This window comes from Tamandua tetradactyla, chromosome 1 (genome assembly GCF_023851605.1).
Source record: "Tamandua tetradactyla isolate mTamTet1 chromosome 1, mTamTet1.pri, whole genome shotgun sequence".
Taxonomy (NCBI): domain Eukaryota; kingdom Metazoa; phylum Chordata; class Mammalia; order Pilosa; family Myrmecophagidae; genus Tamandua; species Tamandua tetradactyla.
Genome location: NC_135327.1, coordinates 188,199,208 through 188,227,033, shown reverse-complemented (window position 1 = coordinate 188,227,033; position 27,826 = coordinate 188,199,208). Strand labels below are relative to the sequence as shown.

General features: G+C 41.7%; 1 protein-coding gene across 2 annotated transcripts; it reads right to left on the bottom strand.

Annotated features, from left to right (window-relative positions):
* Positions 1-1,609: 1,609 nt before the first annotated feature.
* ARHGEF5 (Rho guanine nucleotide exchange factor 5) lies at positions 1,610-27,826 on the bottom strand. Of its 2 annotated transcripts, XM_077148587.1 has the most exons (15): positions 27,721-27,826; positions 17,954-21,146; positions 17,276-17,333; positions 16,761-16,825; positions 16,298-16,551; positions 10,955-11,115; positions 10,245-10,397; positions 9,815-9,944; positions 9,498-9,572; positions 8,923-9,012; positions 7,582-7,739; positions 6,794-6,955; positions 5,238-5,308; positions 3,567-3,671; positions 1,610-3,298 (listed from the first exon to the last, which is right to left on the bottom strand). In XM_077148587.1, exons 2-15 carry the CDS (start codon positions 21,132-21,134, stop codon positions 3,141-3,143), a joined length of 4,821 nt encoding a protein of 1,606 aa, XP_077004702.1. In that variant the 5' UTR covers positions 21,135-21,146; positions 27,721-27,826; the 3' UTR covers positions 1,610-3,140. The 2 variants fall into 2 exon arrangements, with proteins under 2 accessions (XP_077004702.1, XP_077004712.1); XM_077148597.1 differs by lacking the exons at positions 1,610-3,298; positions 3,567-3,671; positions 5,238-5,308; ... (3 more) ...; positions 9,498-9,572; positions 9,815-9,944 and having other exon boundaries at positions 10,263-10,397; positions 10,966-11,115.

Genomic DNA, 27,826 nt, shown 5'->3' with positions numbered 1-27,826 from the left:
CCGAGGTAAAAACGTTATTTGGCTCTAAGAGTTATGAAATACTCCAAACATGCAAACACTAATGATGGGTCTTGGAAGGGGGAATAACTGTGTCTATAAAAGACCACTATACCAGAATATTGTAGTTCTAATTTGACCACAGTAACAAAACTTTGTATAATAAGGGCAGTACCACTGAGGACAGACTATTTTAAGAAGCAAAATTAGGTCCAAATTTATCAGGAGATAAATATCTGCGTGAGAGAAGGGGAACTAGTGTGGATAATTTATTTAGACTTTTAAAGACCTCTAAACTGCTTCCATTACAAAGGCTGATTAAAAAATAATCAGTCACCATAGGACTAATATCTACTTTATCTTATGTCATGGATATAGAAGTTGTTTTAGAGACAGAAGATAAAATTAGGGAAAATAAACACATCTCAAACTGTGGGCCTTTCATATATTCAAGGGTAGGGTGATCTCACTGAAATTATTGCAAATGATGGAGATAGAGCAAGCAATGCACAATACAAATTTCAAGCTTATAGTTAACAGTAAGTGAAAAGTAGTTGAAAATAAACTTTAAGGAAAAACTTTCTAAGATGTGTGAATAAGTAAACTTTAAAAAGAAACTTTCTAAGATGTGTGAGTAGGTAAAAGTGACAGATAAAATTCAATGTGGTTAAATGCACAAAGGAAATAATTCAACATATATTTATATGATATTGAGTTCCAAGAATGTCACAGTTCAGAAAAGGATCTATAAAAAGCACCATTGATAATTGCCTCCTGAAGACACTAACCTTAAGCGAGGTTTTACTCAAAAAAGGCCAACAAAATACTAATTATTCAGATATGCCTCAAATGCAATTCTATCCAAAGGGGTTGTATAATGATTATCACATTAAAAACCCCTGTGTTTCTAAACCGACGATGCCAGTTAGGAAAAAGGATCAAGTTAAGTTAAATTCTGGAAACCTGAAGAAGGAAAGGACAATGAGTGGACCTGTATTCAATTTTCCTAAAATCAAAGTATAGGAAATTCAGTAATTCAACTTAGAAGAAATTGGCCATGTCTCAATTTTTCTTTCTTTTTTTTTAACCAAGGATCTAAAACAGGTAGAAGTTAAATGTTTTTGTTTCCCAGATTAAGAGAGAATAACCCAAATGAATGAATGTGTATTAAATGTCTAAAAACAGCTTTAGGTTAGAAGTCTTACAAAGCTTAGCTTTAAAGATAACCAGAAGGCCCTAGCAACTTCAAGCAAAGAAACAGTCAGTGAACTTAAAAAATTATTTGCATAGAAATCACTCTGAAATTGCTATTTCACCTCTATGGGAAAATAATGGAGAATCTGCCTAGAAAATATAAGGTTGGGTATGGCTGTAATGGCACAATATGGCTAATATTGAAACACTGGTTTGAACATATATTTTGGATTATAATTATTGTTATTGCTATTAACAAGAACCAGTTATTAGTTTTTATATGAATAAGCATATGGATATACACAAGAATATATCATTTATATACTAATAACCAAAAACTGGCTTTATGAAGAGTGAATAACCTCAACTGAACTTCTCTAAAGCCATTCCTATTTTAGGAAATTTTTACACTTAGAAATTTTAGTAATGTCAATCTGCTTAGAATAAAAGAATATTAGCTCCATCTTAATTACCATAGCGACAGCTTTAAAAAAAATTAAGCAAGCTAATTTACATGTTAGAATGGATTGAAAGAATGTATTATCAAAGGTGACATTACCATGGCACATTATCATGAATTGGGAATAACACAAAGTTTATAATACTATTCTTACCTTTGTACAAAGCTGTAAGGCAGTTCTACTCTTGAGCCCTCATAAAGATAAAACAGAGCAGGTGAATGTCCAGGGAAAGACTAGAACAATCCAGCTTAAAAGATGACTATTATTTTTATATAAGGATTCTAATGAAAAAAAAATTTTTAAGTGATATTCTTCAACTAAGAAAGATAATCTGAAAGGAGATAGAGAATAATATATTTGTAGAGATGGGTAGGAATTTGGAGGTTGCTCAGTTTGATCCCATCATTTTACATTCAAAGAAATTGAGACATGGACAAACTGAATCTTGGCAGAACATTAACTGGAGCTTAGGTCTCTTGACTCGGATTCTACGACTCCTTCCATTACACCATGCTGTCTTTCACACACAAGATGAAACAGCTGGGGTTATTTACAATAATCCAAATCAGAAAATAAAATCATGAATGGTCTGAGTAAGATTTACCAAATCAACCCAAACAGCCTACACCTGTAACTTAGGGGTACAATTAAGGTTTGAATATGATTCCCATCACCTCATCAATTCCTTCTGAAAGTGCTGACCCAAAGATAAAAAGACCTACAACCTCTGAGGGTGCATAACAAGCAGAATTGCCCAAACTCTTAGGTGCTCACAAAGCGGGAATCAGCAGCCACCATAATCTTGCATTATCTTGGACCTTCACAACACCTAGATCGAATAGGTTAGAATCCTCATGCAATTTCATGCTCTGAACCTTGTTCAGTATTGAGGAGTCTAAGAAGAAAAGACTCAGAGAAGTGCCAAGTTTATTAGAGTGAGAGCATTACCCTCACATTGCCCCCATAGTCATAGATCCCCAGAGATACATGTACTGACCTCACACCAATAATTACGGAGAATCTCTAGTGTTGGAAGTTAACTTATAGGTCACCAGGTTGACCTTTCCATTTGAATGTGCTAGTCCCCTTTAACATCCCCTCCAGTGGACTGAGGTCAGATTCTACTTAACATATGGCCATGTCTGAAACTCTGGCCAGCTCCGAATCTGCATTGTGGAAGCAGAGAATGTTTAAAACACTATACGACAGCACAAGTTAATGTTTCTTGGCTCAAGCCCTACCGGTCCCCTTTCTTGTGAGAAAAAGTTTCCAGAGTCCACTGTAAAGTCCCTCAAAATACCCCAACCAAACAAAAAGCACACAAAAGGAGGCTTGGGCCTAACAACTGGACTAGCTGGATTTCATTCTTGGGCTTTCAGAAGGCTTAGTTCTTGGGCCCAGAAGCCCTCTGTTGTAGGGTGCTGGGGCCAGCTTTCTCTACAGGAACATCCTGTCCTTAACCTCATGAGGATACCCCCCAGAGAACAGTTAGGTCTGATGTTCCACAAGCTGTAGTTTGGCAGTCTTGACTCGCTGTGCTTCCTTCAAGTTCCGTACCCAAACCTCTGGGTTGGAAATGAATTCCACTTGTTGCAAAGGGAACCAACCTCGTTCTCCATCAGAGAGTCTCACGCCTTCTAGCCAGCCTGTGGAAATAAGGTAAGTGGGGAGAATTATCTGGGGAAGACTTATGATAGCTTTCCTTTGACCTTATTCCTGAAAACTTTTCTGAATCCTAAGGTTGCATGTAATGGAGAATCCCCAGCATGCTATGTCCAGCTTCCTTGCCCAGTCCAATAAACATGGCCACTTTGGGACTGGCAAAGTCTACAGTTGCCTGTTCCTGAGACTTCTATACCTATAGTGCATAAACTTCTGATGCCTGGTTTACTCCTTATGGATTTTCCCTCTTACCATCACTGCTTTGCTGTGTCACCATCACCACGTCAGCTTTCTCTAGTGCCAACTCATCATTCTCTCGTGGTTTGTAGGCTCGAAGGCACTGTACTTGTGGGGAGTCTTTGGAAGACAAGAATGTGAAAAGAGGTTGTAAGAATCAAGTGACAGCAACTTGGAGGAGGAATTGAAGAGGGAGGTTGGGAGAATTTGGGGTGAAGATAAGTTTGGGCTATTTAAAGTTATGGACAGAAGAAAAAAAAAGCAATCAGAAAGTTTTCATTTTCTACCAAGGACCAAAATAGTTGATAAGGAAATACAGATACTAGAATGGAAAAGGATAAAATTTCTACTTTCCCAGGGAAGAAAAATTGGGAAATATGTTGTGACCACCTTTAGTAATCCATTATTACAAATACTTGAGATTCATCTAGACTCGTCTTCCCTTTGAAGAATTCTCTGACACTTTAACCCTCAATGAATTCTGAATTGATTGTTTATATGATACAATTTAGCCCTTATCTAATTGTTTCAAGTATGTGTTTTGCCCCTTTAACTAGACTGTAAAATATGAGGCTATGATTAATTCTTTATTTCCTTCCTAGTAGCAGATGTGGGATCAGAAGAGATTTAACCAGCCATGGGCTCCAGGTATGATTTAAACAAAGAACTTAATCTCCTTTAGCTTTAGTTTCCTCATCTGTAAATAACTGGATTGAGCAAGATGATTCCTTAGGGAATTATGGATTTTCTACATTTCTATATTTTCATGAGCTAGGGAAAATGCCATAGTTTTTGAAGCTCAAATTAACAAGCTTCAGAGAACACCTCACCTATAAGCATTCAATCTTATAAGGGTTTATTGCTCTTTCTACTTTACCACACTGCACTGGTTCTCCCAGAAAACAAACAGAACATTGCATTATTATCAGCACTTCTGTTTTTTAAACCTCATGCCACTTGCCATTCACAGGGTAATAGGAAGGAGGGTTATCTTGCCCTTTTTAACCACAGGGGAACTTTACTCAATGGATAGTTCACAGAGTAAGTTAGTTAACACTGATTAGAGCCTGTTTCTACTGCTTCCTTTTCCAAGGTTCCTAGATTAGTCTGAGTTTTGTTGGGTAACTAAATCCCCAGAGGTTCCTTTGAGTTCATTTTCTCTCTAGATACAAAGTAGGGAATCCTTGCTGGAGGACAGTTGTGGAGCTGAGATGGGAGTTGGAAGAAGTCATGTGTGTATGCCTATGGCTGCCATGAGTAAAAAGAAGCTCAGGGGAATGGGCATAGTGTAAGCTTATGTACAGGATGGGGATGTGGACAAGACAAATCTATTGTGTTGCTATCTTCTTGGTCCACTGCAGCCCTAATTTCCACCCCTGCTTTTCCACATCTATAAGACCTCAAAGCAAATAAAATCTATGCAAACAAATAGCAGGATAGAATTAAGGGGACAAATAATTTAAAACTATTGTCTGAGGCAAGGAATGTATGGGAGTGTTGCCACGGTGATGGGACTTGAAGCACATGAGTCTCAAGTCTGATGTACTAATGGCCCATCTTCCAAACTGAATTTCTGGAAAAAAGAAATGGCTGCCTACCAGAGCTACTACTCAGCTTCTAAATACCTGTATCCAAAGGAGATCTCTGATCCTGCCATTTTTCTTTCCCACTTAGACCTTCTCTTACCATAACACTCCATCAGGTCCAACTCTTCTCTCGGCATTGCCAAAGCTGAGATCCATCGAAGCTTTTCACTTCTGAGAAAACAAAGCAAGGTCATATCTTCAAGTGCAACAGTGGGGTTGAAGGACTAGAGCTGCTGATAGGAGGGGAAATGATTGTGGAAAGTAACTATCTAACTCAAAATGGTTTAATGACTTCTAGGACAAAAAGTCAGTGGAATCTGCCTGACTGAAAAGATGACAAGATCTTGCACTCTATATTAATGTGTCTTATTCTTTATTTTCCCCCTTTTCTTTCCAGGCTTATCCTTCTGATGACTCCTCATACTGTCTTTTACATGGGGGCATAAAGTCAACTGTCAATTATACACATCTAGATTTCCCATTTTGGGAATTGTACCAAGCCAAATGTTCATCTCGGTTTAGATTCCCTTTATTGCTTTGCATAATTCTTGATTGACACTCCCCTGCCCACCTTCAATCAAATATCTAAAAGGAAAATTAGTCTGCAATCATAATTAGATCAGGGAGCTGTATCTCTTAATCCTTTAGGTCCCATAATGCAATCCAAGCCTAATTTTGTAATTTTCTGAAGGTTTTTGCATTATTTTAGCCTCTGCTGCCCAACAGGCCTGGTAGTTGAGAACTGACACTATTAATGTTCCAGGAAGATACTGCCCAAAGCATTAAATAAAGGGGGGCATGATGTGCTTCTCATTACTTGAGTTCTGTGATATTTTGCAGACAAACACCTCTATAAGCCCTTCTATTTCATAACTGAAGAAAGGCATTATTGATTCCATCCTAAGGCATCTTTTGAATGACAGAATTGAAAAGGGTACACAAATGAGGATCATCAGACCTTTAAACATATGACAAATTGTTTTAAGGAGAGATTCTTCTTATTTGTGTATTAACAGTTATAATACTGAGAGTCTTTTAGATGTTCATTATTGTAGACACTAGGTACCAGATTTTATCAGTATTATTCATGCTCTAAACAAAGTATATTGTTTCTATTTACTATTTTTATTGTTGCTTAAAAGATACAGTGAGTCAAAGTTCTCAACACTGTGGACTTCTGTAGGACTGATTTGGAAGGTGGAAGCAAGGAAGATGAAAAGCACCCAGTGCATGTCTTAGTCACACATGCACCCACCAGCCTTCAGCACTGAGGGTTTCTGGCTTGAATGTGTGGGCATTCACTCGTGGATACCAGTATTCCAATTTTTTGCTTACTCCCTATAACTTCCATCTCCTTTCTGGCATCTCACAGACATTGTCTTTCTTGAGTAAGGGGTTTAAAACAGATTCCAAGCCTTCTTGGTGGCTACTTTAAACCCTCCCCCAATCACAATCCATTTCAAGTTATCTATTAGCTCTAGGAGATTGGATCTGGGATTCTCTATGAATGCTCCCCAGTCTAGAATGGGCTAAATAGTACCATGGCTATTTTCTGGATAAACTTTTTGCCTTGATCCCACAGTTTCTTCCCAGCCTAATTCCATCACCCCCCACTCCTCACATACACACCAACTCCTCTGTTCAGCCCCAACTCACTGAGTCTCAGTGCGGAAGAGGAACTCAGCCTGGGTGCCCTGTGTGTTATGCCGTAGGAAGAGGCGGAAGAGGTTTTTGTGAGGTCCATGTAGCTTCATTTCACACTTTTCCCCTCGGATGGAGGAGAAGGGAGCATGGTCAAATACTAGAAATCGGTTACCCCTGCAAAAATAAAAGACTATCAACCTGATTCTGTGTTTTCATTTTTCCAACACCTTCATATCCTTGGATTCCAAATATCCCTGTCCTTAGCATCTATAGCCTGCAAATTCCCATATAAACCACACATGATTCCTAACTTGACCCCAAGATGGTAGCTCCAGGGTCCCTGCAGATTTTGCTACCAGTTTGGCAAATCATACCTACAGTCCAATGAATACTTTACCACTTTAAAGAATTGAAGAGACAGAACTAATATAAATTTTCCAAGTCCCTTAGAATCAGAGTTAAGATCTCAAATTACCAAAGCATTGCTGAATGTAAACTGACTCCAGTTCAAAGAAGCCATGTATAAATCCATTTGAGAACCTGCTGTGCTACTTTGCTACATTTTGCTTTGCATTTGTAAGTTAGTGCAGGTTCTGCCATGTGATCCTAAGACATAATTTGGTGGGAGGCCTTTCTTGCTTTGGGCTTTCTCTTCTCTAGGCCATGATCTGGACACCACAGGCTGAGCCACTGAGAAGGGTTTCCTCTAGGAATATGATCCTCTCTGTCCCTTTCAGTTCTTCCCTCTTACCCCATCCCATTCCCCTCCTGTACTCTGCCCTCCCATCCCAGTCACTGACTCTCGGGGCCGGGATAGCAACAGACGATCATTAAAGAGGTGTAGGTGGATTGGACGAGTGTTCAATTTCCTCCGCAGGTTTGGGGAAGAGCTGAGCTCCAGAGCTGTCAGTTCACCACTCTTTACCAGCCAGCGTGACTGTGAAATTAGTGGGAATATCTGTAGGGTAGGGAAAGAGAGAGAAAGCAATATCACAGACATCATGAACATGAGGTTTCTTTTCAGTCCTATCTTCTTTCTGATAAATTCCACCACTGAAAATCATCTGTTCCACAACTGAACTCTTGTTTATAACCTGTCTATTTATACTCAATTTAACTCTGAGCCCTCTATCACTGTCCACTGTTGTGTGGTTCCCATGTCTTATGCTTTGGCAAATGGAAGATTCCAGTAATCTAACCTAGGATAATGGTCATGTGAGACAGTTCAGCTCTAGAAGCCTGAACTTACAAAGAAGATGGAAAAGCCCAATTAGGGCATGTGATGAGATAAGGGAGACAACAGTATGACATGTGTCTTAGAAATTAAAAGAGTAGAGGCAGTTTTGCCATCTGTTCTCTGATTATAGCCAGAAGACATGAGAAGGGCAGTCAGAATCAGATGTCAGGATAAGAATAAGAGGAGCTAGGTAGGACTTGTTTGGAGCTGGAGTTTGGTAAAGATGAGGGTATTAGAATATGATTGTTGTGTGAATAAGAGACTTTTACTCTCTGGGGAGGTAAGGATGTACTTGTCCTAGGTTAGAATTAGAATGTGAAGTATTTGTTCTACATTTGTTTTTTGAATAGGAGAGTTTGGCCCTATATTTGGATTCAATTTTATGTTGCTTTGATTAGACTAGATAGAGAAAAAAATTTGAAAATAATTTGAATGGTTCAAAAGCCAAAAATACAGTTTTCAAAAGGTATACACTGAAAAGTTCTCCCTAATCCCTTCCTCATCTGCCCAATTCCCAATATACCCCAGTCTTCCTGGGTAACCACTATTCTTTTCTTCTCATGTATCCTTCCAGAGATTCTTGATGCATAGAATCAAATATTATATATATATATATATTATATATATATATATTTGAGGTCATTATATGAGAATATATTTGTATCCTCACACTTTCACAATAAAGGTTATATATACACACAGTTCTGCCCCTTAGTTTTTTCATTTAACATTGCATCTTGGAGACTGAAGTAGACATTTCTGTATAGGATGGAAGAGAATGGGGGCAGAATTGAAGTTTGAGCCTTGGGAAAGTGTGAGTTGAAGGGTTCAATGATGGAGGAAAACCTGTGGAACATGTCAAAGAGATTCATGGACAGGGTGGGGAAGCAGGGGATTAACTCACTTTGCACTCAAACTCAATCTTCTGGCTCAGGTAGATCAGTTCCTCAGTCCGTCGCATTCTCTGGACATTATTATTGCAATCTCGGATCAGCTGAGTGTTAGGTAGGGTGAAGAAAGAGGAGGAGCACTGTTAGAGGCTTTATTTTTGAGTCCCCTGCAAAAAAGTTTCTATACTGAGTTCTGGAAACAGTTACGACATCCTCAATTTTTTTCTACCACACTGGAAATGAGGGAAAGTAGCATCAAGTTCAAGTTCTAGGACTCTGATATATTTTGAACGACCTGATAGAACATTCCTAGGCTGAATGAAAACAAGATTTAATCAGGGGCAGAGTGGGGAGGAACAAGTTATAATAGTTAGTGCATAGTAGAATTGATGTGGTCTGTCCTCAATGTGGGAAAGGTGGCTTTGGGTTGTTTATGAATTCAAGTTGGTAGATGCAGGGACATGACTGAGCTCTATGATATCTCAAGAATCCTCTTCCTGTACTCTTTGGAGTCATGGGTCTGGGCAGTGGAAAAGCTTTCTGTGGAAAACAATCTGGGGGAGTCAGAACTGGGGTGGTGGCTGCCTACCTCGTCCAGGGCATGGTGTGCCTTCGTGGCCTCTGCTTCTTCAGAAGAGCCAGGCTGTGTTCTCTTTAGAATGTTCTATAGAACAAAGGTAGGCATATGGCATGAGAAATGGGAAAACAGAAAGATATGACTAGAAATGGGTTAACAGAGAGGTCCAGGGACAAAATTTTAACAGCAAATAAATATATCTGAGAAAGAAGGGTGTAGGCAGTGGAGAGAGTGCCCTTATCAGCCAAAGGACATGGAAGAGTGGCAGAAGAATAACAGTCCTTTGCTTTGGATGAGTATGGAAGGTTCAGAGGTAAGAGCTGACATACCTGGAGCAGCAGTTTGAGGCGAGTGATACGTTGGAAGGGCAGAATCAGAAAGGATTTGAGTGAGAGGCGTTGGCAGATAGGGTCACTCTCCAGCTTCTCCAGGGCTTCTCGGAAATTGCTGTTGCTATTCCTGCATGAGCACCAAGCCTCAGGTGAGGAGGGATGTGGGAACTAATAGTGTACACAATGACAGCCTGGGGAGTGGAGGCTCAGTGGAACATCTGTGGGTTTGGGAAGAATGGTAGAAGCAGATTTACAGGAGTCCCAGATGTGATCATTCAGAGGATCTCAGAGGGTGGGTTAGGGCTTAAGATCACAGAGTGAGCACTAGAAAGTATGCTCTTGGGGTAACAATCTGTGCTGGGGTTAGGGGGTGTGTTGGGAGGGCATCAAGGGTCCATGTGGGAGATGGACAGGGATTAGGTCTCACAGTAGGCTTTGAAAGGTGCGTTCCTGGTAGGTCTGGTTGGTGACATAAGGCAGGTAGACCCGGCGGAAGTTGGGGGCATGGTTCAGCACTACATTGCACACTTGGAAGGTGAAGATGTCCTTCTCAAAGTTTTCTTCCAGGTCAGAAAGGAACCTGTATAGTATCCAAACAAGTCTCATGAGACTTGTACATCACAACTGAGCTGTCAGCAGACCTCTGCTATAACCTGAGCTTGTGACTTTTCTCCTTTAGTTAATTAGATCTATTAACTGTCCTTAGTTCAGTGCCTCTTACTATGCTCTAGAATCCTCTCCAAGGCTGCCCCCAGTCTGCCCTGGATATAACTCTCTGGATCTAAGATTTCATTTCTTATTATTCTTTTGTTCCTGATATGTTTTCCTGATCTTAAGATGCTTCTCAGGCTTCACTCAACAATGCAGTGGATGCCCACAGTACAACCAAAACCTTAACCCAGGAAGCATTTCTCCTTAATTTATACCATTAATTGAGCTATCCATCCACACACTCTCTCCTCTTTTCTGCTCTTTCTATCTGTAGGGACATTAAATTTCATGGGGGAAGTTGAAGCTCAATCTCTTCCTGTGACTGTGGCAGTTGAGAGGGTTCCTAAAAGGAAAAAAACATCTGGAAGTTTACAGACCAACCCTGGTGAGGCATGAGTAGCATTAGGGAGAAGGGGAATGTCTCACGTGGTACTGACGTTGCACACGTCCTGTAAACGGGAGAAGAGCCATTGGTGTTCCTGGTTGGAAAGGGTGGACCGGAGCTGGGCTGAAAGTTGGAAATGATCCACAGCTATGTGTAGACTGCGCAGGTATGAGGCCTCTGACACAATCAGCTCAAATTTAGCCTAGGAGGTTGAGGAGGAGGACAATTAATTTAGAACTTTTTTTGCTTCTCTGATGTGCCAGAAACTGCAATGTTCTAAGCCTGGAGCAGTGAACAGAGCAGAACCTTTTACAGCTCACCTAATCTAGAGGGGAGGTGGAAAGAATATGTGCAAGCTTGCAGAGATAAAAGAGAAGGAGAAGCTTTCAAGAAACTTAAATAAATTCAGCATGTTTTGAAGACGTGGCAAGAGACAAAGCTGAGGGGCAATGAGAAATGAAGCCTGGAAGATTATGTAAACCACCTACGGTCATGTGGACTTATCTTGAAGCAATGGGGAAACAAAAAGGACTCCAAGAGAAACAACTTGATCAGATTTGCTTTTTTGTAAAGATATTTCCGAGTGCAGTGTGGAGAAAAGATAAGAGAGGACAAGAGAGCATAGTTAGGAAATTGTTTTAGTAATTTTAAATAAGAGATGAAGACTTAAACAGCCATGGGGATGGAGAAAGATACCCCAATTTCATATTTAGGAGGTAAATTTGGAAGGACTAGATTATTAGCTAGAAATGGCTGAAAGAAGAAGAGTCAAAGCTAATGCTTTGATTTTGAGTTGGATAACTGGGTGAATAATGGAGTCATTTACTGAACTAGAGGACTTTAAAGAGGCACAGATTTAGGAGAAGGCAGTGAGTTTGATTGGAGTTCGAGGAAAAATAGAAGGAAGCAGGATATTTGAGAATGAGAGTATAGTTGTGGTTTGATAGAAAAAGCCCAGCACTTAAGAACTTGTTTGTAGATTCCAGCAGGGAAGCACAATGGCTCATGGCTCTGTACTCCTCAAGTGGGGATGGTCATGATCCTCACCTAAGAAAATGACAAATGCTTTGAGATAGATGCATGGGAACTGTTGTGTATACATATGACAGAATATTAAGCAGCTGCAGGAAGGTATGAAGTTGTGTGGCATGCAACTAGGTGAATGATCTTTTAGAACATTATGTTGAGTGAAATAAGCCAGAAACAAAACGACAAATATTGTACGGTCTCACTGATATTAACTAACTATAATGAGCAAACTTGGGAATTAAATTCAAAAGCATAGGCTATCTATCTACAAGGTTATACACAAAGGGCACAGCATCTCAGAATTTAGTAATAACAATTAAAACTCAGGAGCAGATGTGAATGCTGAAAGAGCTTATAATCTAGGAACCTCTACAATGAGCCTTATTGAACAATCTGTACTCCTTAATCATGGATTGTCCAATCTCTGTCCACTTTCTATTTCCTGATATTTGGAACTTTGGGTATCTGTGTGACACCTGAGGATCAGAGTTAGAGTTTTGCAGCTCTTAAAGTCAGCATCATTCTACACAGCAACTGTTAATGAAGTTGAAAAAGAGCTCAGACTTCAATTAGAGATATTAATGAAATGGATCTGGTTAGTGCTAAGGAAAATCAGAATACAGGGTAAATAATGATACTGTCTATATTTTAAAATTTCAACTTCTATTTGACAACAAAGCAAGACATGTTTATTTTGTAGAAAATTTAAATTTTCTGTAGCACACTATCTAATTTAACCTGTTTGGTAAGTTTATCTAAACAACCTAATTACATAGATTCTAGAATAAGGAATGAGACTTGTCATTTCTGTACAGGTTAAGGTCTTACCCTAATACATTACAGAGTATTTTGGGCAGAAAATAAAAAATTTTTTAAAAAGTCCCCTTGAGGGACTGGGGTAAAATGTAGAACTATTAATCTTTTCCACCTGAGGAATTCCTGATATTCTCTCAAGTGTCAGGCACTCCTACTTAATAAGCCAAGTCTTCAATCTTCTGTCTTGTCCTTATGAAGCTTATCTCTGCAATGGTAAAGCTAAGCCTATTTATAATCATGTCTGATAGTCACCCCCAGAGAATATCTTTTGTTGCTCAAATGTGGCCCCTCTCTCTAAGCCAACTCTGCAAATAAAAATCACTACCCTATCCATGATCTTGGACATGACTGTCAGGGGTGTAAGTCTCCCTGGCATCATGAACATACTTCTAGGGATGAGTCTAGCCCTGGAATCATGGAATTGAGAGTCCTTTATTGACCAAAAGTGGAGAAATAAGTAGAAATAAAGTTTCAGTGGCTAAGAGATTTCAAATTGAGTTAAGAGGTAACTCTGGAGGTTACTCTTACGCAAGCTTCAGGCAGATATTGCGATTTCCACAGTATTACAAGTCCCTACCAACAGTATTACTGAAAATCCTAAAGAATACCCTGTGCTCAATATAAGACTCTAAATGTTTTCCTTAGTAAGTTCATTTTTTCAGAAATTTAAGGCCTCCAGATTAATCCTATGTCAGATAAGCCCTGAAATGCAGAGGTTCCAGGCACTCCAAGAACATCAACCAGTTTACCACCTCTACCCCATAAAGTCAACACACCTTTCCAGCATGAAGAAGTTAAAATGGTCATTGCCCAGATATCCCTCAAAGATTTAAAGAGTGATTAAATGAGAAGGAGGAGGTGTAATGGAGAATTCAGATTTAACAAATGATTATGACTATTGACTCACAATTTAGATACTTCTTTTTAGTTTCTAGTGTGTTAGAGTAGCTAGAAGGAAATACTGGAGATTACTGAGTTGTATCCAGTAGCACTGATCTTGTATAATGACTGTCTAGCTATAATAGCAAAAAAAAAGTCAGTTATCCATATCTGTATGGATTTACTTCTGGATGTTTTGCTCTGTTCCACTGATCCATATATCTATATCTGACAATACTTCACTGTCTTAGTTAGCTTACCTTTATTGTATGTCCTTAAACTACGTAGAATGTAATACTAGGGGTCAATGGGAAGGAGAAGGGGTATGGGATGTTTGGGGTTCTCTTTCTTTTTCTGGATAATGCAAATGTTTGAAGATTGATCATGGTGATGAACCATGTGATGATACTGTGAACCATTGAGTCTATACTTTGGATGGGTTGAATGGTGTATGAACATATCTCAACAAAATTACTTTTGCAAAAAAATCAACCGTCAAGACTCATACACTCAGGTGAAAATGCTCATATACTTTTCTTATCTTTCTTTAACCAAAAAGATCAACAAGATATTATTCTTGTTCTATTTGTTGGGTATCCAGTATACTATACCAGACCTCACTGACTTAATGGCTTTTAAAAAAAATCCATACTCTTGTTCTCTTGGAAGACAGTATTTTTGCATCATGGTTATGCTTTTTAAAAAGTCCTTATCTGTTGGAAAAATAAAGTATTTGCAAGTAAAATGACATAAAATCTGAAATGTACTTTAATATACATTTGACCCACTCCAAAAACATGGGCATATAGATGAAACAATATTGGCAAACTGTTGAAAACTGTTAACGTTGGGTAATGCGTATGTATTAGTTATCTATTGCTGCCAATTAAATTATTAACTTTCAACTTAAAACAACACACATTTATTATCTTGTAGTTTCTATGGATCAGATAGCTAGGCTTTGCTCTCAAAGAAGGCTCAGCTGGAGAAGAATCAGCCTCCAAGGTCACTGAAGTCACTGGCAGCTGTTGGACTGAGGGTCTCAACTTCTTGCTGACTGGAGACTACCCTCAACTTTAAGAGGCCACCTACTGTTCCCAGAGGTTGTGTGCATTTCCTGCATTTGCTTGTCACATGGGTTTTCTCAACATCAAGCAAGCAACGAGACTCTACAGCTAGTCTGCTAGTAAGATGGAATTCTTTGTAACATAAAGTAATCATACAGAGGTGACATTAAATTTGCCATATTCTGTTGGTTAAAAGCAAATCACGGATTCCCCATATACTTAAGAGGGGATCATACAAGCTTGTGAACACCAGGAAGTTGCAATCATGAGGGTTGGCAGGGAGAACTCCCCACTAGAGTCTGTTGACTACAGTACACAAAAGGGTTTATTATACTATTCTATCTACTTACATTTATGTTTGAAATTTTTCATAATAAAAAGAAAATAAATGAAAAAAAGAGCTGTATGGGTTGAAAAGAGAAAGACGACATACAACATGGTGAGACTTGTATAACTGATATCATGGGCACCATTAATGAGCTGGGACACCAAAGATTCATTTGTATCCTCACTCTTAACATTCACTGTCTTTAAGTGGCTTGTTTAAACTCTCTGAGTCTCAAGTTTTCTCATCTTTTTAAGTTGGTACTGTGACCCTTAGCTCACAAAGATACTGTAACAATCAAAGAAAAGGAGTCTGTGAGAGCATTTTGTGGACCCCAGAAATATTACTTTAAGAAAATAATATGTGTGTGTAAGAGGTAGGTAGAGGTATGGAGTATTCCCTTTTCAGAAACTTGGGTCAGGGTAGCATAGCAGTCCTAGTGGACTTCTCAGCATGCTGGAGTTGGTAAAAGACAGCTAAGGTTCTTGCATCTCTCCATTGTTTGGTCTGTAAATGTGGGGCAGAAGAGTAATTCTCTACTTATTATCTACTTATTATCGAACTGTATACTAAGAGCTAGATATGTATTATTTCATTTAATCACACAGCAGCCTTGTATAGTAGGCATTATTATGCACATTTTGTAGATGAGGAAACAGATTTAGTGAAACTATGAAACTTGTCCAAGGGTACATGCCTAGCGAATGGTAAAGCCAGGATGCAAACCCAGGACTGCTTGACCTCAAATGAAAATCATAAACATTTGTTGAGTGATTATGATGCAGGCACTGATGGCCATTCTAAGGGCTCTATAATACCAATGGACGGACCATAGGAAGTTGCAAGGGTCAGTCTTCAAGCAACCCAACCAAGAAAAGTCTCTGCATATGTCTTGATAGAAGAAGAAAACTTTATACTGAGCCTTGGTTGAAGAGGGAAATTGCAGTCTTTGTTGCAAGCAGCAGTGATGGGTTAACTCTACATGCCTATCAAGGAAATTCAGAGGCACAGTCACTTTGGAGGAGCCCAAGCCAATAAATACTAGTAGGAGTAAATGATCACTGGCATGAACAGAGATAGTGGTAACATCCAGAAAACAATTCAAACTCTTCAGAGTGGAAATGACCAATATTCCAACTAAGCATGTGTGTGTGGTAGGGACAGCCTGTTTTTGGTGGTGCTGGTGAATTGTAGATCAGGATGTCAACAGCTGAGGCTCTTTGCCATCAGGATCCCCATCCAACTACCCACCCTGCCCTCCTGAGTACCTCCTGCAGTTTTTGGTCTTCATGAGTCATGGAGAGCAGCACAGTGCTATTGCGCACCACAGGAATTTCCTGCCAGAGGGAGCCACTGGAGGCCATGGAGAGGCGTTGCAGGTAAGACTCTGAGGAGACAAGGGCCTTTCGGGGCTGCAAGGAAGAGACTGGCCCAGGAGCCTCTGCCAGGTTGTCCAGCAACTGCTGGTTCTGAATCTCCTTGTTCAGGACCACATCACTGTACTCCTGGTAAAGCAGCTGGGCTATAGAGGTGAAGAAGCATCAAGGAGGGAGAGAATCAGGGGAAAGTGAAGGTAAGTGGAGACACAAAAAGAAACAGGAGACACTAAATTGCTTCTGATTTTCGGGACAATACTCACTCCCTGCAAATATCACCATTCCACTGCCAACAGCCACTTGGCTCTTGGGAAAATACAAATGAGGGTCTTTAGTTCTGTTTCAAGGTACTCACAGGAATTGATGAGCTTCGAGCAGCGTCTTGAAAAGCCTCCCATCACTTCCTTTGGTTTTTTCTCCCTGTGGTGTAAAGAAACATTCTGGGCTCCCTTCTGGTCATAAGATACCAAAACCACCAGGACTATAGATGAGACTTTCTTTAACCTCTGGAGACACATGCTGGGATATCAGGGCCAACTTCCCTGGAGATGCACACAGTTGCAGCCCAGTCCACTTTGGGTAGTTCTGGGGCTTTTCTGCATGTTGTATCAAACTTTTATAAGGTGAAAGTCTCCAAGGGACTAAGAAGGACAGGAGCCTCTGACTCATCTGACAGCATCAGTTGGGTAAAGAAGATCTCCCTACCATGGAATCCTGGTGTCAGTCTCTTCAGTCTCTTGCCCTTCCCACCCCTGAAAGAGACGGGGCCAAAGCCACTCAGGATTCCAGACCCCTTATCAACTAGTAAAAAACTTAGTACCACAGGCAAAGAGAGTACAACTGTTTCTGTTAGGACAAAGCATGACTCACCGAAAAACAATGGTGTCTGAGGGGCCAGGGGCCCTTACTATGGTTGGACTTCTCATATCTGGAAATAGAAAGAGGTGAAGTGACTAAGATTCCAGAAGGACACTCAAGGAGAGCCAAAGAAGATAAGGACAAGAGTGGAATATGTATGAATCCAGAGGGAAAGATAGGGCTCTATCTGGAATCCAGGAGGGAAAGGAGTACCAAAGCAGGGAGAATTAGAGACTAGTAACAGATGTGCCCCCAGCTCTCTTGTTAAAATGTGAATTGGAAGGGTGCACAGGTAGTTCAGTGGTTAGAATGCCTGCCTTTCATGTGGGAGACTTGGGTTCGATTCCCGGACCATGCACCCAAGGGAAAAAAAAGTGAATTGGACAACTCTAGGATACCCTCTATTTCCAGGAGGGAATAATGAGGTGTTTAAAACTGGGTGAGGAAGAAGTCCAGGAAAAAACTGGGAAAAGGGGATATACATGAAAAGAAAACCATAGTTGGGTGACAGGGTGCTAGAGTGAGACAGTAAGCTCATAGCTCAAGGGCTTGCTTCTGTGTTAAGGTTAGTTTTGGGTAGTGGTAATGCCAGTAGAGGCAATAGCAAAGCGAGGATAGCCATGAAGTGTAAAAGTTGGAAAAGAGGGTGTTTTTGATCTGACATATCACTGTGGTCCTTGCTCTACTCACCTGAAGAGCCCTCAGGCAAGATGGAAGGTCTACGTAGGCCTTGCCGGTTCCAGCTCTTATTCTTGCAGGGCCCCTCACCAGGAACTGCAGCCTTTCCACTGCTGCCCTCTTGTACTATCCCTGGGTCCCGCCTGTGGGGCCAGCTGGATGCTTTCTCCAGATGGGGATGGCTAGGCCTTTCTGATGGCTTTGACTGGCCTAGATCTGACCTGCTTGAGTCAGTGGCTTCTTCATGAGGGGCTGTTCTTCTCAAAGTTCCTTCTAAGAGCCTTGATTCCTCTTTAAGGGTAGATCTCTGGAGCTCCAGAGTCCAGGGACTGGTTGGGGAAGAGGGAAGTAGAAGATCTGTTATATTGCTAAAAGCCATGCCAGGAGACATTTCACTCTTACTATTATTGGTAGAAGCCAAAGTGTCTGTTGATCTGCCCATGGCAGGAGGCCAGGTGGTACGACCTGTAGAGGGAGAACCGGAGACTGTCCATTCTTGACAAATAGGCCTTGGTTTGGCTTGACCCCTTGAATTCATGAGTCCCCCTTGAGTGCTTCTGCTCCTCCCTCTGGACTTTGGGGGTAATGGGGGTGGCTGGGTTGCAGGATCCATGATGGGCACAGGGGGTAAAGGTTTATAAATCCTTGGGTTACTGGAGGAAGAAATGGAAGAATGGTGAGGCAGGGACAAATTGGGAGTTGGGGGTAATGGCTTGTTGTATCTCAGCTTAGGGGAGAATGAAGTCTGAGTATGGTGGGACATATCTGGGGTAGAGGGCAGGGGTCGGTGCTGCCTTGCTACAAGGGGGTCAGGAACTTGAGGAAGTGGGCCCTTAGTGGGGCTAGACAGCCTTGAACCTAAGTTCAGTGAAGGAGGATGGCTATGCCTTTTCAGTGTGGGGTCCACTGTAGGAAGATGGCTGTCTCTCTCTACTATGGCAGAGTGAATGTGCCTCTTCTCTAGGGGAGGAGGAGCTGGAGGCTCATCGGTCTTCATATCCACAGAGACAAGGGATGGGAAAGAGCCATGGTCAGGAGATGGTTGGGCAAAGGGTGAATTATGTTGGGGACCCCAAGGATGGCTGCTGTGGGGACTGCTGGGCCTCTCTGGATTTGAGGTGCATTCCTGAGAGTCTTGTGTCAAAGTGGGTAATACAGTATGGGATTCTGGAACACTGCTGCAGCCTCTACCACTTCTATTCCTTCTTGGGATCACAGAGCCATAAATGGCAGGTTTGGGGGGTCTTTGTGGCAACTCAGAATGGGAAAAAGAAAGTGCCACTCCTGCCAGGTCTGGAGTCTGCTCTGTCCTGTGAGAACCAGGGAAGGAGTTGCTCCTGAGGTGTTGGACAGCCCCTGTAGAGTTGGCTAGGGTGTTCTGAGTGCTGGCCCAGTCAGGGTTGGCACATGAGTCCATGGCAGCCTCTGCAGAGGGAAAGCCATGGAGGACAACTGGGGAAGTCTCAGAAGCCCCGTTGAGAGATGCATTGTGGATTGAGAAAGAGTCTTTGGAGGTTTCAAAACATTCAGCAAGAAAGGTCTTCCTCCTGTGAAAGGCAACTGGGGGGCTGGCAGGTGTCAGAGCAGTTGTACTGGGGGAGACTTGAGCAGGACTAGAAGGAGCAGAATCCTCTGTCCTTGGAGGAGTCACAGATGCATTAGCAGAAACTTCCCCGGCTCCATGGCAGGACACTAGCCCTTTCCCCAGCTCAGATCTCTCTTGCTGACTATTCTGAACTATTTCTTTGTCAGGTGACTCCCCAGCCTCAAAGGAGCTAGGTAGAAATATGGACTGGTGGGACCATCCTGACTCCAGTCCAGGAGACAAAGCTATAGGAAGTAGTTCTCCTGCCCTTGGGTCTGACTCAGTTCCAGAAAACCTGGTTATGGGACTAGAGGTCTCTGGAAACAAGTCCATGGGAGAAGAGATACCAGGAGATATCTGAGCCCGTGTCAAATGACTATCATGTTCTTCCTTCTCTCCTATACTCCTTTCCTCTTCTGCTGCCCCCCACCTTTCCCCATCTTGATTCACTGGTTCTTCCTCACTTGACTCTGCTTTCTCTTCCTGCCCCTCAGCTGGTATCGGTGTCTCCTTCAAACCCTGATCTTCCTGCTTTTCAATCACCTCGGGTGTTGGCACTAAGCTTTGATTCTCCTCATATTGAGCATCTATCTTGCTCTCTTCTGGCCTCAATTCCCTCTTCTTCAGTTCCCCCTGTTCTAGATTTTGCATAACTTCCTGACCCTGGACCCTCCACTCCCTAAACTCTTGACCCCACTCACTATAATTCAGACATCTCAATTCCCCATTAAGTATCTCTCTTTCTCCATGCTTTTCAAGTGCATCATCTTGTTCCTGTTTTTGTTTCTGTTCTCCCTTTTTACAATGAATTTGCTCTAGCATCTGTTCCTGTTCTCCCAAAAGGCTACCAAAACAATTCCCCTCCCCCAGAATTTCCTCTTCCTGAAATTCCTTTTCCTGTTGCCTCTGCTCCTCCAAACTCTGAGCCCCCTGGGGACACATGAACCCTTCTTGTCCAAGACTTTCCTGCATCTCCTTGGACTCCAGCTCTTCCTTGTGCCTGACAGTTTCACTTTCTGAGTCCTGGAGCCAGGTGGTCTCTGTAGAGTCTTCTTCACAGGGAGACCAAAATCTGGTTACAGCAGAGGTGTCTGAAGATGTTTCTTCATTCTCTGGTTGTCCCGTTCCCAATGCCAAAGAAATGAGTTCTGGCCTAAATTCCAGCTCCATTCTGCTACCCAGTTCACTGAAAATTGGAACCATATCTAGGCTTTCCCCCAAAATGGGGCAAGTCCAGAGCTCTGGGGAAGCCACTTTCCTTTTTTGTCTGTCTGCCAGGCTTAGTGGCATTGTTTCCCTGAGCTCAGGAGTGTCACACACTGCAGCCACAAAGTTTTCCTGGCTAGTCTCCACATTTTCAGTGTCTTCTTTGGGGAAAGAGGGCATGCTCTTAGCTGCACAGTCACCCACATCCCTTAAGTCTCTCTGCTGGGCCTTGGAAAATCTGTGTCCTTCTGCCCATTTGTAGGGTGGGTCCTGGCTCTCTTGAGCTTCGGGATTCAAGACAGGGCTCTGGCTGCTCCTCATGAGAGTTTCAGGGATCAATATTAATTCCACTATGTCAGGGGCAGGGGTAGAGGGTCTATGTTGGGACTCCTCAGCTTCCATCAGGGTTGGATCCTAAGCAGGAAGAAAAGACAAAGGTTTCTATTAACTTTTTGGCTCTATGTTTCAGGGGGAGAGACCACAGAGAACAATGTTGGGGGTATTTCTTTGGTTTCATCAAGGGTTATTCTTTAAGTCAAAACATACTTAACAAACCAAGCGATAATCTTTATAAAACTTATCATTTAATAGATATTTAATGAGTGACCCTTTCAAATGTTGGCATGCATTCAGTAGTGAATAACACAAAGACCTTGCCCCCATTCAACAGTGAATAACCAGACAGTTTTTGCCCCCTTGCAGTCTGGCGGGAGAGACAAAACATACACAAACAATTAAGTCAGAATATAAAATTGTTGTCACAGAGTTCCAAGGGCTCCATGTGGTCATTACCCTCTAGATTGTATTATGTTATGTTCTGTTTCTCCCTGTCTACTCTACAGACAGGAGGAATGACTCAGACCCATATTACTCCCAGACACTGTATGTGACACACCCTCATCTAACAGCTCAGGGAAACAGTGTCACGAGGGGGATCATCCTTCTAAACTTTTGCCACAGGAGTAAAATAGGTCAGGCTATTATAGCCAATCTCCCAGGAAACAAAGTATACAGCGTCAGGATTTTACTTATCTTTTTATTTTCCATTGTGTCTGTCAAACTCTCATGGCTAATTAACAATTTTGTTTTCAATTTTAGAGGCAGCTATTATAAAGTGGAATGAGACTTATTAGATTAGTACCACAAGAGATACAATAGTTACCAACTCCAATTAGACCAACACAACTGCATTGCCCTTATTATCTTAATCCTCCCTTCTCCCCAACAACCAGGTGGGCTCTTCTCAATACTTCTAAAACCTTTGACTTCCCAGCTTTCTTCTTACTTCCAGAAGAACACTTCATCTCTACCTCATAAAGAAATTAGAAACTAAGAGAGGAACTGTTTCAATATCTTGCAAAAAAATCTGCAGAGTTACCTGCATCTATTTCTACTTTTTCCACCTTTCATCCTCAGACAGTACTAGAGTCAAAGTCCTCCTTACCAAGCACCATCATCTTTATTCAGCCTGCCTTCTCAGGGACCTTTTGCTACAATTATGCCTTCCTCTTCTTTGTTCATCTTCTCCTCTCTGCTGAAACTGTCCGTGTCTTTCTCTATCTCTTGAATTTCTAAAACGGAGTTGTGCATGTCCTCAAATGCACCCACCTTCAACTCAGCTTCAATAAATACCATTTTGCCAACATCCCCTACAATCTTCAGTGATTAAATCCAAAAGAGGATCTATAACCATTTTGGGGATGATTCTTGGCAGTATTTGTCACTGTAACACTAGAGATGCTCTGTTCCTTGCTTTTGTGAGGCTACAGTTTCCTGGTTTTGATCCCCTTAAGTTTTCTCCAATCTTCTAACTAGGTTACAATGTACTTACCCTTTGTGGCATGAATACAATTGTATTCACTTCACTTCTTCTTTGTAGAATTTATACAATAGTAATCACATAATCATATGTGTATATTAAACAATATACGTTAAGCTTTATCAAGAGCCACATCTGTCTCATTTTCCAGTCTACACACAGCACAATATCTGGCCCATAGTAGGCGCCCAATAAATATTTCCCAATTAAAGAATAAAATTCTTGTTCCCTCCTTGGCCTTATTCTCCATATCTAATCAATCATCAAATCCTATTAATACCACTTCCTAAATATCTCTTGAGTCTATCTTCTTTCTAACTCCACTGCCAGACCTGGTCAATGCCGTCATCTTCTTTCATCAGGTTGCTGAGCCAGAGGCATAGCCTGTCCACCGGCCTCCACACAGCTTCACTGGTTTTACTTCCAATTCCTGATCCACACAGCACCTGGGTGAGCTTTAAAAGCACTACTTCCAGCTTAAAAAACTTCAGTAGCCTCTGATTGCCTGACTGCCCTCGGAATAAAAATTAAATATCCAACCTTGTTCCTTTCTTCCTCTCCAGCTGCCTCATCACTTGTCAGCACTCCTTACCCACCCCCGCAACCCCTCCAATGGCTCTCTGTCCTTGTAGCTCACCTCACTGCTGTCTCTCACCTGCAGGGCCTTTAACTGTACTGCTCCTCAGCCTAGGATCCTCTTTTCCCTTTTGCCCACCCCAGAAAACCCTTTACGTTTCCTCTAAAACTCATTGCATGTGTAATTATGTATTTAAGATGTGTTTTCCTGGCTAGACCATGAGCTCCACAAGGACACACTGCCATTTTAACTGCTCAGTCCCCTGAGCCTGAAACTTAGTTGATCCACCATAAAAATTTATTGCATAAAAAATTGAAGGATAAATGTTCAATTTCAGTTCTGCTTTTTTTTTTTTTGTATCTTGCTAGTTTTAAGACTATTAGAGAAATTATTTATCTGAACACCCATCTTCTGGATGATAAAATATTTATTTCCCACAGAGTTCTAATGAAGATGAAATAAGACAACATGAAAATCACACTGTTAACTATAAAGGGACAAATAACTATTAGGTATTACTATTATTGTTGCCTTAAAAAGAAAGATTAAGAAAGTAAAGAAATATAGAACTTATGAGCTAGGACCTTCAGAGATATGCAGAAACCTTTGCTCAATTTACAGATGAGGAACCTGAGGATTAGATAATTTAGACACTTGTTCACACTTTCTAAGCAAATGATACCAGTGAACCAAAGGCTCTTAATTTTCTTTCTAAGCACCAACCATCAGCTGTAAGGAAGCTGGCAGATCACCAGCCCAGAGAAGCCCCCTAGGTGGGGAGGGACTATGGACCCATGACTGTTCCTAGATATGCATCTTTCTTGTCTGAGCCAGGCTTAATGTAGAAGTCCACTTGCCCAGAATGGCTGCTTCCCTGCTGAGGCATCACACATACAAATGGGCACATATGCACAGAATAATGGGGCACCCTCGCAGTATTTATGCAGTAAAGCCAGACATAAGCAAACAGACAAATCTCCAGGCACCCTGCAGATGGAGTATGTGACAAGTTCCTGGCTACCCCATATGCACAGATACCATCTATATGGGGCAAAGAGCTATATCTATTTGGTGTTTCTATATAGAAGGACTTCTATGTCCTCTTCCAGTTAGTTAATTACCATAGTGTATGATTTCCTCCCTAAATCTAGCCCAAGGTACAAAATACAATGAACACTGTGGGTGACACTCTGATATGACCTGATTCTCTAAACTTCACATTAAATATTACACTTGCTCATCACAGATATTTTGTGAAACTTGACTCCTCCTTACTCATCTAAGGAGAATGGTGTGACTATACCTGTAGTCTCCTCTCAGCTATATCTGTATTATTCAGGTCCTATCTACATATACTCTGTCATGTGTTTTGTAGACACAACTCTCAAAACAACTAGCCCCTAAATATATGTGGGTTTCTCCCATATCCAGCCTATATCTATATACCATGGGCTATATGGACATTTTCAGCTCCATTCTAGTGACATATGCAAGTGTCTTGCAACCCACTGACATTGATACTATTTCTAAGTATGTCTTTATTGATTTGGAAAATTGGTGGATCCTGGGTTAGCCACCATTTACCCCAAAGGGAGAACTTAAAGCATGTTTCCTATGCTTGATTCTGTCTTAGTAATCCTGTCACAATACGGCATGATAAAACCAAAGAAAGCTCTTAAACATGGTCTTACTGATGTAAAGGTATCAGCTAAGTGCTTTTTGTATTATCTATTATGTTCCTGTAGCCTCCTAATGTCCTCAACTGTGAATAATTACTATTTACCCAAGCACAGGCAAAGATGGTCTGGCTTTGCTCCATACCAGAGACATTTTGCATTTGTATGACCCCACCCATGTGACTTCTTAAGACACAAAGCTCCAAGTCACCTCATTAACACACTGTGTGACAGACTCATTTCACTTAAAACTCTGAGTACTGTAGCTCTTATTTATTTCTAGTTACCAGGGATAAAACAACATTTCAAATACACCCCACATCTGATTGCTTATTCTTTGAACTGATGTCAAATGCTATGTGTATTTTTGAGAATCATGCTTCCTGGATTTTCTAGCAGTATCAGTTTTAAATATTTTTATGTATGCCACAGATTACTGAAATACCCTGGAGACTCCCATATTTCTACGTTTAAACAATATATTCTATACTACTGCTCATATTAGGAAAATACTCCCTGAATCAAAAGAGAGGTTCTCATTTTGATTTAGAAAGTAAGATCACCACATAAATGTGTATTCACTGTGTTTGATATGATTTCCCCTAATACAATAAGATACAAAATAAGAGTAGCTTTATGGACCACTGATTGCTAAGACCTATGTCATATTCATTTAGGAGAGCTCCATCATCCATTGAAAACCGTAATGAACATTTCTTATCCATTCCCCAGTGTCTGAAATATCACATCATCTACTGCCTTAAAGACCAGTGGTTTTAAAAAAGAACATCCTTAACATCAATGCTGATGGCTAGAGAATGAACCATGTCCCCGACCAAAGACATGTTCAGTCCTGATCCTGTAAGGGTGGACCCTCTCTAACAGACCTTAGCTGAGACTGCCCAAACTGAAAAAAGGTTGGGCTATAATCCAACATGATTTGGGTTCTTACAGGCAAAGGGAATTAGACACAGGAGGAGAAGTTATTGGAAGAGCAAGATATCAGAAGTCAACAGAACCAAGAGGAGAAAGAAGAAGATATCCCCATGAGCACTGCCATGTAGAAAAGCCAAGTGCCAAAGACCTCCAACAGGAAGCCCCAGAACACTACCATCTTCGGGTAGAAAGCATTGCCTTGATGATGCCTTGATTTTGGACTTCTTCTAGCCTCAAAATCACAAGTCAAGAGATTCTGTTGTTTAAGCCAACCCATTGTATGATGTTTGTTTAAGCAGCTGGGAAACTAAAACATTGATAGATACTCCACAAGAACATCTGTGACCCTGATGTCATCAACACTTTTACTGTGAGTGTGAGTGATCTGTCCGTGTCTTTGTTGTGTTCCTCCTTGCAGACACTGTAAGTGACCAGCTCCTGTGCATTTCACAGACACTTTACATTAGAAGCATAAGCCTCCTGCTTGTGTTCACACTACTGACACTGGAGCAGCACTGCTCCTATTCAATCTGTGACCCTGCAACCCTGTTCCTTTCTATACCACACGGAGACTGACCCCTCTGGAGACCATGAATGACGTGTTCCTATCTATCCTAGACAGTCTGTTTAATGTGGCCACAGACATCCTCAGACAGACCATGTTTTGGGCAGTTATACACTCTAGGTAATATTCGAAGACTTTTGACTATATTTAGAGCTACTGTATTCATTTGGAAAGTGGGATTCCTTTACACACCCCTCACTTCTCTCTCTCTCCCCCATATTCTTCTCCACAACAGTCTCAGTTAAAATTGATACTACCATCTTCTTCCCTCATCACCCAAGAGTCCCCTCAGTGATCTTGGCTTCAGTTTCAGGTGAGCCACAGATTGATTAACAAATGATCCTCATTCTGCTAGTGCGTAGGCCAAGAGTTTCTTCATACTTCAGGGTAGATAACACAGGAGATCTGAGAAAGAGGCCACACTAGGAACTGAACAGGAGCAGGGAGGCTTCTGGAGTAGATCAAGGATGACAGACCATGGAGTGCTGTCAAGGAATAAAAGAAGGAGGAACCCAGAAAGGAAATGTTACCCTCTTCCCTTGTCTGTCTGACTTGCCCTCACCCTCAATCTGACAACAAAGCCCTGGCCAGGGTTCACTTAAAGGTAGACACAGTCTGCCTTGGCAATCCAAGATCTGGTAAGGGAAGAGGGAGGAAATAGGGTTGGGATCTGAAAAACAAGTGGCCTCTGGATTAGCTCTCCTAGAGGGCCCTCTGGCTGCAAGGTAATTATAAATAATGCTCACAACTAGCAATCTCACCCCAAGCCCCAACTGTAAAAGGCTCTCTTCCCACCTCTCCAGGTTAAGGAGGCAAAGTTGTTATTAACATAAAGCTTTGGGAAGTGCTCCCCATATATGTGAAATACGGTGGTGGGCAGGGCAGGAGTCCTTGCTGTGGGTTAAATACCCTTGGCTAACAGGAGAGATGTGTGAACAAGGACATGCACAGGTATGCAAATATTTAGGAAAATACATGAAGGCTGGCCCAGGTCTAGTTAACATAAAGAAGACAACAAAACATCTCCAAACAGGGACAAGTCTCAGTTATTCCTTATTATAGGGGTTAGCTCTCCCCAGGGCCTATACTTGGACGCAGGAGCCCTGATTATGGGTCTGGCTAACACAAGGACAGGGTGCCCATTTCCAAGGTAGGGATTGAGCCTGGAAGCAAAGTTTTCAGCCAACAGCAATTCCTCTCACCTTCCTCCTCTTGCTGACCAGGGCACTCAGCCACACACCCAGAACTCTGCCCATTTGCCCAGCCCCCTATTTCCGGAGCCTGTGCCGAGGCACCCGGCTGGGCCTGATCCCTGGGTGAAGGCCTAGTTTCCTCTGCTCCCGCCCCTCCCTTACCACCTCTTGGGCTCTACAGCTCCCGGGAGCCAAGAGCTGAGAATGGAGGAGGGCACCCACCTGGTCAGTGTCACATACTGTCTCGGCCCAAGACTCCCCTAAGGTTTCCGGGCGCCGCCGGCCCGCAGTTCCCAGCGCAGGCCCCGGCCGCCGCAGCCGCCCCACC